The sequence below is a fragment of the Pan paniscus genome, chromosome 4 (assembly GCF_029289425.2).
Source record: "Pan paniscus chromosome 4, NHGRI_mPanPan1-v2.0_pri, whole genome shotgun sequence".
NCBI classification, from domain to species: domain Eukaryota; kingdom Metazoa; phylum Chordata; class Mammalia; order Primates; family Hominidae; genus Pan; species Pan paniscus.
In genome coordinates, this window is record NC_073253.2 from 117,699,716 (window position 1) to 117,712,707 (window position 12,992).

The window sequence follows — 12,992 nt, forward strand, 5'->3', positions numbered from 1 at the left end:
CAAAGTAATTGGAAAGAAATATTTCTAAAAGGTGAGAGCAGTCTGTTTTCTAAAACAGGACAGAAGAAGTAATTATTTTAAGACTTAAACAGTCTAGGAATGAAATAATCTTAATTCCCTTTTCACTTCTTATTCAGTCCTTTTGATTAAGCCAAAAAGCAAAGTGTCCATCTGGATATAACGTGACTTCAAACACATAATCTTACTGATACCCCCTTGCTGTATGTTAAATACAGCAAGTGGCCCCAGGCCGATAGACTTTGGCAGGCAAAAATCTCCTGCTAGAATTTTTTGTTTGTTTGTTTTCTTAGTATTTATATTTATGGCAAGTAATACTGGTTTCAAACTCACAATAGTGATATAATATTTCCTTCTGCCTTTCTAACAGTATTTTGTTTAAGTGTTGCCTCCTTGAATAACTAGAACTAACAGACATCTAATAGAACACTACCCAACAATAGCAGAAAACATATTCTTGTCAAGTACACATGAAACATTCTCCAGGATAGACCAAATGTTAGGCTATGAAACAAGTCTCAATAAGTTTTTTTTTTTTACCTTTTATTTTTATTTATTTATTTATTTATTTATTTATTATACTTTAAGTTCTAGGGTACATGTGCACAACATGCAGGTTTGTTACACATGTATACATGGGCTATGTTGGTTTGCTGCACCCATTAACTCGTCATTTACATTAGGTATTTCTCCTAATGCTATCCCTTCCCCATCCCCCCACCCCACGACAGGCCCCAGTGTGTGATGTTCCCCGCCTGTGTCCAAGTGTTCTTATTGTTCAATTCCCACCTATATGTGAGAACATGCGGTGTTTGGTTTTCTGTCCTTGCGATAGTTTGCTCAGAATGATGGTTTCCAGCTTCATCCATGCCGCTACAAAGGATATGAACTCATCCTTTTTTATGGAAGTCTTAATAAGTTTTAAAGGATCGAAATGCAAAGTTATGTCCTTCGATCACAATAGAATGCAATTAGAAATCAATAACAAAAGGAAATTTGGGATGTTCATAAATATGTAGAATTACATGTCAAAATAAATCAACGTGTTAAGAAATCACAAGGAAAATTAGGAAATATTTATAGATGAACGAAAATGAAAATACAACATACCAACACTTACAAGATGCAACTAAAGCAGCACTTAGAGGGAGATTTGTAGCTGTAAATGCCTCTATTAAAAGAGGAGGAGAGGAAAGTGGGAAGGAGAAAGACTTCAAATTAATAGCCTAATTTTCCACCCTAGAAAACTAGAAAAAGAAGAGCAGAGTAAATCCAAAGCAAGCAGAAGGAAGGAAATAATAAAAGTTAGAGTAAAAAGAAATAAAATAAAAAATAGAAAAATAATAGAGGACATCAATAAAACAGCATTTAGTTCTATGAAAATATTTTTAAAAAGTAATGAATGCCTAATTTAGGTAAACTGACCAAAAAAAAAAAAGAAGACCTACATTACTAAAATCAGAAATCAGAAATGTTGCCTCACATTTCTGTGTTCTGTGTAAACGCCAGTTTGCTTAAACCGTCTTGCCTAGTAAATGATCAATATGGTTGCTATTCCTTTCTTCTTTTAGCGGGAATGAAGCACATTGTATTTGTGTGTTAGTGGTTTTTCGTTTTTAATCCTGGTAGGAAACATTTGGCATGCTCCAATTGCGAAATTTAAGGAAAGTCTGTAATTAAGGGATTATATATAAAAGGATGGTTGAGGGTAAGGGGTCCGTAAAGGAAAGTGCAGTACCCTGGGGTGTTTATTTAACAGCCAGGACACGGTTACCTCCCCAAAGCTGGGAAACGGAAAGGAGTGGTTATAAGAACTTGAGATAGAAAGGACTGAGTACAAAGGACTGGCTTACTTTTGGGCTTTTTAAGGGACTCAGATGGCCAATGGCAACCCCATAGAGAGGGCCTCAAACTCACTATCCTTTCCTGATCTGCCACTGTCTCCATCAGCCAGATCCAGCCAGAGGAGCAGGGAGCCAACTCATTCAGAACAACCTCCTAGAGCAAATACCTCCGGAGAATAGAATCTGCATGTGAATAGTTGGGAGTTCCATTATCCAAATGGAATAAAATGAAGAATGAGCAGATTACCTCATTGTCCTCCTTTTAGAATAAATTTTTACCCTTGAGCAGTTAAATGATAGAATTCTAAAATAAAGAGAAACTAATCCTATTCTACTAATTTAAATGCTACCCTCAGTGAAGCCTCCCTTGGCTCCCTGCCAACCATACCTCTTTTCTCCTGGGCTAAAATCCCACAAGCTGCAAACTAGGAAGGCAGTTGAATGTTTGATTTGTCTGACAGAGTTATTGCGAGAATCTAAGAGAGCATTCTAATAGAAGGTAACAAGTATTGTCTGCTTAGTAAGTTTACATGCTTTATCTCATTTAATCTTCATGGTAACTCTATGAGGTAGTTACTATTATCCCTGCTATTTCACTGTTTCACAGATAAGAAAATTGAGTATCGGATAGGTAAAGTAATTTGTCCATGGTCTTGTAACTAAGTGGCAGATTAAGATTTAAAACCATATCAGAATCTGGGTTTTAATCACGAGGAGATACGTATCTGGGTTTATATATCATACTGCTCTATAAGTGGTAGGGAACATTTTCTACAGACATGTATGGACTATATTGTAGCTATTTACATGCTTTGATTGCTTTTTGAGAGAAGTTTAAGTTTCTAAAAATTATGAGAAATTTTTTTTAAAATTATGAGGGTAAAAAATACTCATAAACGACTATAAGAAAATCCTACTCTTTTTTTTCTGCCTACTTTTACTTGATCCTAAAGGTCAAGAGGGTTGGTTTCCTTAAAAATGTAAAAGTTGAGGATATTTTACTTTCTGTATCCATAGTTATATTATTTGTATATAATAAAAGATAATTTCCCTTTTTAAAATTGTTTAATATTTTACTAATTAAGATATTTACCTCATCCCTTAATGAAATTTTTAATTTCAAATATGAGTTTACTGATTTTTCATTAACAAATATGATTCTTTGGAGATTGGAAAACAGTTGTGCATCTTATGAAGTTTAATTGAAGAATACTGATTAACTGACCATGCCGTGTGTTGGCTTAGTTTTGGAACAATTAGAATGCTCATATGATGCTGGTGGTGATATAAAGTGGGCAATCACTTTGGAAACTAGTTTGGTGGCTTTTTATTAAGTCAAATATACAGCTACCATACGACTCAGAAATTCCGTTATTTACCGAGGAGAAATAAAAGCATGTATTCACTATTCACAAAAAAAATTCATAGCAACTTTATTCATAATATCCCCTAAGTGGAAACAATCCACACATCTATCAATAAGTTATTGGATAAGTAAATTGTGGTATAATTCTACAATGAAATACTTCTCAGCAATAGAAAAGGAATAAATTACTGATACAAGCAGTAGCTTGGATGAGTCCCAAAGGCCTGCTATGTAAAAGAAGCCAGACACAAGAGTATATACAGTAATCTATTGTGACAGAAATCTCATCAGTGGTTGTTTGGGACAAATGAGAGGAGGGTGAGAACCAAAGAGTACCAGAACACTTCTGGGGGTAATGGAAATGTTCTTTGTCTTGAGTGAAGTTATAGTTACAGGAGTATACATATTTGTCAAAATACATCAAACCGTATACTTTAAAAGATTATATTTTATAGTATACAAATTATACCTTACTAAAGTGAATTTAAAATAACTGATTACAATTATGAAAATGAACTTAAATAAAAATTCTGCAATTGATTTCGAGCCAAATCCACAGATCAGGAATATAATAGGTGATATCTTTATATCATATATAAATTAAGCCTGATATAAATGCCAAAATTTATATGATTTCTTTCCTTGGTGAAATTACCATCTTTAATGTATTTTTCAAACCTGAGTTACCTTGAATTTCCATCTCTCTTTCTTTTTTAAAACCTAGAATGGTCAGTTGGAGTGCGTACGGTGGATGGTGAGCGAAACAGAAGCCATTGCAGAACTGAGTTGTTCTAAGGATTTTCCAAGCCTTATTCATTACGCAGGTTGCTATGGCCAGGTATGAAGGAGTTTTTTAAGTATCTTCCCTTTGTGTACCATATCATCTTCCTACTTTTTTATTATTAGTCCATCAAAATCCAAACATAAGAAATCATCAAAAATGTATCCAAAGGTATATAACCAATGATATTTGTTGTTATTTTTGTTTTAAATGAAAAAAAGTTTACAACAACCTAAATAAATATCCCATGACAGATATTGGATAAATAATGAAGCTGCAGCCATTGATGACATTTTATGGGAAAATGTTCATTATATAGTACTAAACAAATATGTATGATACAAAACTGGTCCTATAATTTAGCACCAGCTTTGAATTTTGGAGATAAAGAGAAATAGAAATTAATACTAAAAAAAATTATGTCACAACATGTTTATAGTAGTTATCACTCAGAGTAGCAGTACAAGTGGCTTCGATTTTCTATTTTTTTAATTTTTCAGTATTTTCCAAATTTTTTACAGTAAACACATTTAACATTTATCAAAAGGAACAATGACACATTTTCTTGAACCCAAAGTTAAAAGGAAAATCTTTATAAGACATTAATCAAGGCAGTCTCACTCAATTAAAGATAAATAAGCACACTAACCAGATGGCTCTCAGTTGCAATCAATTTCCATATTAGGAAATCCCAACATTAATTAGTGTACACAGATCACAATCCAGTGTTTGCAGTTAAAAAAAAAATTACTACATCCCTTTGGAGAATGTGACTGTGAGTTATCTTTTTAAAAAATTGGAACCACAAAATACCAATCTCAGTCTTAAAAAATAATAGTACTGTGTTAAAATAGATTTAATTGTATTTGTGGCAAAGAAAATTGCTTCTCATGCATTTAACTATATTCTCTCTGGCTTCATAAACTTTCCCAGTAGAAGTAAACTGTGGCATTGTCAACAAGAGATTATGCTTTTTCAAGTAAGACAATCTCAAGTTCAAAAAGTAGACAACACTATTACCACAGTCTTTCTTTAGTGGGAGTCATGCTTAGGGATAGTTTATTTTGTGCTGTGGTAACTTCTACTAGTGTGTGTGTGTGTGTGTGTGTGTGTGTGTATAATATATATTACATAAAAACATGTTTTTTATATGTTATATATACATGTAAAATGTTTCCTATGTGTGCCAGGCACCACGCCATTGGATTTTGTGTACATTCTCTCATTTATTCCTCAAAACAATCCTGTGAGAGCTTGTTGTGTTTATCCCCATTTCATAGATGAGGAAGGAGACTGAAGAAAGAGAGTTACATGACTTGCACATGGTCTAATGGCTAGTAAGAGCAAAGACTAGATTTCAACTCAGTTTCTCTCACTTCAGGGCCAGATCCTGTTTTGTCCCCATTTGTATAGAAAATGTATGCAGATTGTTTGTAGAGGCACTGATATAGCTGAAGAAGACTTTTTTTTGCAGTTTTATCTAACAATACATTATAATATTTGGAGTGCTTCACACTACTCATTGAAGAGATTTTTAACTGTACCAAATTTATGAAATGGAGAAAGGAGCAGGCCCTGCATTAAAATTTGTAAAAACCACTGTCTTTGAAATATTATACTTACTCTGTGTTCTTTGTGCATTGTACTTACTAGTCCCCATCCACAGTGTCCTGAAAACAATGATTACTGGTTATTAAGACATGACGTAAGGATGTCATTTTTTGCTTACGCAGACGCTCCCCAACTTAAAATGGTTCAACTTATGATTTTTGGACTTCACAGTGGTGTGAAATAAATACACATTCTGTAGAAACCATACATCAAGTTTGAATTTCGATCATTTCCTAGGCTAGTGATATACAGTACAATATTCTCTTGTGATGCTAGGCCGTGGCAGCTGCAGCTCCCAACAGCCACGTGATCACAAGGGTAAAAAACCAATACCCTATAGTGTATTAAGTGCATTTTCGACTTAACAATATTTTCAACTTAGGATGGGTTTATTGGGCCATAACCCCATTGTAAGTCAAAGAACATCTCTACTGGCAAAGAAGAGAATAGGATTTTCAAATGATCAGAAGAATTTGATCACTGTTCATCTTCCTAATCATTTTGAGTCTAAAACAAAATTTTATTCAGTTGTGTGAATAGTTATTTCGTGTCTCCAATTTCATTTGCTTATATTAAAGCCTAAAAAAGGAATTTTAAGTATCAGTGGAAAGGCTGCCTGCACTTTTGGTATAGCTTGCCAAAGAAAAGGAGGAAAGAATTACAGGGCTGTTCTGAGACTCTAAGTAAATAATTGGGCATTCGGCATGCTTTGTCTTGGGAAATGTTGATTATATATGCCAGTTTCTTTATTCAGCTCTCACAGCAGGTTTCTCATAATTTTGAAGCTATTGGGACTGAACAACATGAAGTGCCCTTTTTCTGGGACTGGTTGGGTCACAGTGTGACTTACTTGGTGGGACTAGAGGAAAATATGGAAATTGGTGACCTGTTTGAAGAGCTGTGTCAAACGTTTGCTTCATGCTAGTGTCAATATTCAGGTTGTTATTTCAAGATGATATGCATTTTTTATGACCTAAAATACAGCTCTGAGGGGGGCAGTCCAGCAGTGCCCTTAGGAGATCATTCTTACCCAACTGGAAAATATAGAAGCCCATTAGAACTGCAAATGCTGTCCAGCCATCCTACATCCGCCACAGCCACTTATGTAACAGATAACCTGTGGAGATGCTGAACTTGGAACCATTACAAGCCTAATATTTTCACAAGGAAGACTGTTATTGAACGGTTTTCTAATGGATTCAGCATATGCAAGTTTTTCTACATCCAGCAGGCATTTGAGTGTGTCCTGGCTTTGTTTCTTCAGTAAATGCCCCTGGAAAGGATAGTACAGAGGAAAATTCCTCTCTTGGTTTATTTTAGCCGCTCTCTGCCCTTCATATAGATTCCTAAAGAATGGGCTCCACGTGACTCCCAATTTGTGTCCTTTTTCTTGTAAAAATTACCTTTAAAGACTCTAGTACCACAGGGTAGCCAACAGTTTTTAGTGCTCTCCTGAAGTGATAGATCCCTGGGTGATAGGAATTGATTTTCTTCATCTTGACACATGAAGTCTCAGAGGGTGCAATTATTTCATTGCCTGACTGTACCTGGCAGAACTAGCCACAGGGAATGTGAAGGTGGAAGCATCAGGGACACCCGAGGAAAAAGCAGGGAGTGTCCTCGGCTAGGCCTGCTTTGCTGGCCCTAGAGAAAGATGTTGCTGGCAAAACAATTGAGATGGAATTATCTCAATTCAAAGCTACTGCCTGTGTAACTTGGGCTGTTTTATTCAAACATGAAGGTTCAGATTGTCTCATCCAGGCTCTGCCAGCACAGCTTCCTGCCCTCCACTGCTTGGAAGCCTCTGCCTGCTCTGCGCTGGTTATTAGTCCAGTGGGCTCTATGTTACTTTCAACATCAAACCTGTGATTCCTTTTGTTTCTGAATCATTCATGTGACTTTTAGTCATGAGATTCTTCTACAAAAACAACCTGCATCATGGCATTGAACATTTACTAAGAGCACCTTTACCTACACTGTTTTTATTATTCTGTAGTTTAAATATTTGCCCTAATACAGATTTTTTTAAGGGCACTTTTTGAAAAAAGAAAAGGCTCAGCAATTCTTGCAAATGGTCATGAGCAGCGGTAGACATGCTGGTGAGGGGGGTGTTCCCACAGGCTGTGTTATTGTTGTTTTTCCACAATTTACTTTAAAAAGGAAAAATATTCCCCTGCCTTTATTGTTTTGCTGTCATAGGGAAGTAAGTCAACAGTACTGAAAGTGCTGCGATCACAGATGAAAGCAAAATAGAAAAGTCTTTGATTAGCACACACGCATCTGCTCTCCAAGTTCTGATCTTGACAAAGCATAACTGACACAGAGCCCTACAAACCCACAGACTGGCAGGCAGTTAACTGTGATTTCTTTGACTCAAGGGGCACAAAGGGAGCATGTCCTTTACAGAGTCAGGGGTCATGAGGGGATGCACAATTGTGGATATCCATACTCAAAAGACAGAAAACAGAGTCATGAAGAACATTGGTTCATATAGCAAACTGTCTCCATTGTCATCCTAACCTTACCACTTACTAGTTCAATGGGTTAGATATTTTAATTTTTTTTTTTTTAAAAAGAGAGAAAATATAAGAATAGGTCTCCCTGGACCTCAGTTTCTTCATATGTAAAAGGGAGATAATAGAACCTTCCTCACAGTGTTAATCTGAGGACTAAGTGAGAAAAGCCATATTGCCCAACCCATACTAGGCACTAGATGAATGTTGGCTGTTATGACTACTGAATCTCCTCCAACTTATTGTTTTTATTCCTATCAATATTATTCAGTTTACTTATTTTACCATTAGTAATGTATAGGAGAAACTTGCAAAGGAATTATTAAGACCATAACCTATTTAATCAATTCTTAGGTGCATTTTATTTCACATTTTACCATCTGTTGATTCTACGTATATCTTACAATACATGAAATTATAAAATTATTGCTGACCTTTATTTTTTACATTTTTACATCTCAAAAACTGGAATAAATCTTATCATTGGTGGCATATTAGATTTGATAATCTATGATCACAAAGCTAACTCCTTTAAAACATGGATTGCTACACACTATAGAGACTTTATTGATACCAGCAATAAATCTGTGACATACGTCTCAAGTACATTTTTTATTGGAATTTGTCCAGCAAATCTCATAAATCACATGAGATAATTGCCTCTTTAAACAACTTGCATTGCCTTTAGGAACACATAAAATACAACATTAAAACAGGTTACCAAAACAGCAGAAAATCCCCAGAAGAGGAAACTGCTGAGGAAAACTACATGAGAGGAGTTTTCAGTCAGTACATGAAGGTTGAATGGATAAATGGATATGTGGGTGGATGATGAAATGTAAGTTGGAGAGCCATTCTGGGAAACTAATGATACAGAAATCTTCATCCATGTGACTTCATTAGATATTTTCTGAAAGCAATACTTATGGGGAAATGAAGGTCTGAAGTTACATCCATCCTTTAACATCTCCTGCATGTAGATACACTGACTGAAAGAACTGAGGGGCTAAGAGGGGAGGGGGACACACTGAGGGGCTAAGAGGGGAGGGGGACACCATTACATATGTATCTAATCATATTAACAAGCGCCCTCTTAGCTGAAGAAAAGTTTTGTCCTTCTTAGGAGGTATTTTCAGATAGTCACTTTGAATGGTAGAACTGTGCATCTCCACAGGCATGGTCCCCAGAATCAGGGCAGGATTTGTCTGTAAGCAGATATTAAATATGCTTTTACCAAAACCAGAGACTCTAGCCATCTCCATGTCCCCCTCAAAAACCCTAAATGTCTGTTGTTAGAAGACAAGGTATATAGTCAACCCATCATTTTGGGGAGTACTTCTCTGCATTGTATAATGGAAGATTTTGGTTTCCATGTCATATCTCAGTGGACAGGCCAATTGCACTTCTTATTTTAAATTCTTATGCTTATTCTTAAATTGTCCAACATAAAACCCAAGACTGGATTTGAGGTGCTAGGCAAAACCTTGTTCTGAACAGTCAAATAATGGTTCTTTCTTTATGTAAATCTTGCATATTGAATTGGTTAGAATCTTTCATTGTAAGGAAGAAGAGTTATCCATGCCTTCCTAAGAAGGAAAGGCAAGTTATTGTAACAATATAGGTTGAACCTGACTTGGAGGCCCCTCAGGGGCCCAGGTAACTTTTGGCTCACACAGACCATGTATGTCTTGTTCTCCCAGATTATCAAGCCCCTGAAAAGTCCGAGGTCCTAGACTCTCCCCACAGATTTCCACAATGGGAACATTCCCACTCTTATGAGGGGCAGTATTCCATTGCCTATAACCCCACTACTAAAACTAAAGCACTGTGATTTTAATAAAGGGCATTTTTTTGTGCATGTGGAATAGACATACCCCCCATAATATTGGGTCCTGAAAATATGGAATTACATCCAACAAGAGGATACATGTAAAATGCTTCTCAGTATCTTGAACTCCTCCGAGCTTTACTTGCTAAAGAAAGAAGTCTCTAGAATATCAAGGAATACAGCAGGTCCTTAAATTAACCTGGTTTCTTTCAACATCATCTTCTTATAATGTTGATGAGAAGAAAACAGTTCCCAGCCAGGGCCACTGTCCCTGTGGAGTTTCCTCATTCTCCACCTCTCAGTGTGGGTTTTCTTCGGGTACTCCAGTTTCTCCTCACGTCCCAAAGATGTGTACATTAGGTGAACTGGTGTGTCTCAGTTGTCCCAGCATGAGTGAATGTGTGTGGGTGTAAGTGCACCCTGTTTTAAGGTGGTGTCCTGTCCAGGGATGGTTCCCGCCCTGTGTTCTGAACTTCCAGGATGGGCTCCAGCCACCCAAACCCTGACTGGAATGATCAGATAATTATCTTACTTGTTTGTATTAGTCTTTCTTAAATGTATGTATAGCTCATATTTGTTTCAATGTTTCACTTTAGAAGTGTTTGGTCTTTATTTAGAAGTTTGGTGCTGTTTTTGTGACCAGAAATATGTCATAGGAACTAAAATGGTAAAATTAGTTTCATTATACTTCATTTTGCTTAAAGTCGCAATTTCCAAGAATCTGTCCATGCCATCACATGAGGACTTGCTTATATCATCGTCCGCTCCCTCAGTTTTCTGACTTATAAAATAAGGCTTTTTGAATTGGATGATTCTTTAAAATCTCTCCCCTCCACATGTTTAGGAGTCCATGATTTAATATCTTGAAGCAAACCAAATCACCACAAGTTTGAGAATGACCCATTGAAGAGAATTTGTTCTGCCTATGGTGGGTCCATCTGTTTCACTGGTAGAGATACCATAACCTATCCTCTTGCAGCCTCCATGTCTCAGCCATTAACCTCAACCAGTTGGTTATGTCTTTTATCCTGAGATACTTCCATTCATCCAGATTTTTAAGGAGTTAAGAATCGTATGGTATAATCATCTATGTCCAATTAAAAGTAATCCAGTATTTTTCCCCTACCTAATTAGAAAAAAACAAAGGAACTGCTTTTACGTTATGCAAATGAAACATCACCTGCTGTGGTCCAAACATCAGCTCCAATTTTCTCTAGGTTTGCCTTTGAAGAAGAGGACTAAGCATAGCAGCATATTCTTATCCAACCTCTAACTCCCAGCCATAGCTCCAGGCTCTGCTTCTACCTCATTCTCTAGGGACCCTTGAGGGTTTCAGTTTCTACCATGTCTGTATCCTTTTGCAGTTAACACTCACCCTGCTTTCTGGGATGCCTTCTTAGAAGGCTGTAGGCATAGATTACATTGTTCTCATCATGCTCTTTAGGGGTCTTACTCCCTGGTGCTCATTTAGAAAAAGTGTGGTGCAAATGTTCAGTCTCTCCCTGATGTCACAAATACCTTCATAAACAGCGCCCTGTTCCCCAACATAAGGGGTGAAACATTAAAAGATTTGGCTGTTTTTATCCAACATTCCTTTAGCAGATTAGTTGGCATGTTCAGAAGATGAAGGCAAATTTAATCCAGAAAAGTATAAAAGTTCATGAGCAGTCGGAGCAAACAACTGGAAAAAAAAATCCTTTAAAAGGCTAAGAAGAAAGAAGTTCAAGGTTATTTCAAACACATGATCATCTTTTTAAATGTCAAATTCCACCCACTAAACTTCATGCTGTTGTTTTTACCACTCTCATATTTTTTTAACTTTATATTTAATCTTCTATTTTAAAACAGTGAAATCCCATCCCCCTGCTTTCTCCAAAGGCCAAGCATAACATGAAAATACCACAAAACACTCAGTGGGTAAAATGCAAACAGATTATGACAACACATACTGTGACTGCTCTATGTCTTTGCTTTTGAAAGGTTTGCGTTCCAAGCTTTTGGTTCCCTTCCTTTAACATGAAAGAAGGGAAATCTTTACCTTAAGACACTACCAACACTTTGTCAGAAAATCAAGAGGGTCCTGGTTTTATTTCAATGAACTTATCTTACACTTGGCAACTTAAGTTATTTACCTGTTTTTTATAAGCCTGTTGATTGCAGGAGGTATGGATTATAAAGGCATGGTTGAAGAATTATAAACTTAAGAGTAGAAGCTAGTTCTCAACAATTTAAGGTTTTATGGTAACATTCTTGAAGCCTACAGGCAGTATAACACAGCAGCAAGAACATTGCCTTGGGAGCCTTGGAATCAAAAGACATGGATTCTAGTTCCAACTTTGGATCTGTCTAGCTGTGTGCCTTGGATGAGGCACTCAATCTTACTGCAAACCTATTTTCCCATCTATAGAATAGATAAGTAAAATAAGAGCACTTCCAAGGGAGCTTCCTGCTCTTAAAATTCTCTATGCCGTCCTCTTTCATTCATTTCAGTCAGAGATTCAAGGATTTTCAATTCACATCTGAATGAGAATTTTCTCTTGCTACGGTAAGCATGGTTTTACCTAAGCTTCACAAATTAGGGTATTGTTTTCCTCTGTCTTTTTATCTAACTTCTCTGCAAGATATTACATGAATTCCAACTGTCTTTGTGTTTATAGGAAAAGATTCTTCTATGGCTTCTTCAGTTTATGCAAGAACAGGGCATCTCGTTGGATGAAGTAGACCAGGATGGCAACAGTGCCGTTCACGTAGCCTCACAGCATGGCTACCTTGGATGCATACAGGTACACAGGCCCTGCTGTTTTGCAATGAGAAATGAGTATATCAAATATTAAACAAAACATTAAAATTATGTTCACTAGGAGAATGTCTGAATTAATTCACCTTTTGTATGGTTGTAGACAATAAGGAATTATTGCTCTATTTGTGTTTCCAGAAATCCACACAAATGTAGGTAGGCATAAATATCCATAAGAGTTTCTCTTTCAGTGTCCCAGGGTGTTGAAAGGGACTTTTCCTGCTCCCTTATCAC

The 12,992-nt window shown here is 36.5% G+C and overlaps 1 protein-coding gene and 1 long non-coding RNA gene across 18 annotated transcripts in view; one reads left to right on the forward strand and one right to left on the reverse strand.

Annotated features, from left to right (window-relative positions):
• The window catches only part of SNCAIP (synuclein alpha interacting protein), a 154,989-nt gene that overhangs the window by 118,009 nt on the left and 23,988 nt on the right, over positions 1 to 12,992 (forward strand). For all 17 annotated transcript variants that reach the window (XM_055112575.1, XM_034960402.2, XM_055112577.1 and 14 more), the window contains 2 exons: positions 3,953 to 4,066; positions 12,619 to 12,744. In XM_055112575.1, coding sequence (XP_054968550.1) covers positions 3,953 to 4,066; positions 12,619 to 12,744 — 240 coding nt within the window. The remainder of the gene's footprint in view (positions 1 to 3,952; positions 4,067 to 12,618; positions 12,745 to 12,992) is intronic.
• LOC130541540 (uncharacterized) overlaps positions 8,476 to 12,992 on the reverse strand; it is a 43,639-nt gene continuing 39,122 nt past the window's right edge. Inside the window, exon 6 of the long non-coding RNA XR_008955608.1 lies at positions 8,476 to 9,338. This is a non-coding gene — a long non-coding RNA (uncharacterized LOC130541540). The remainder of the gene's footprint in view (positions 9,339 to 12,992) is intronic.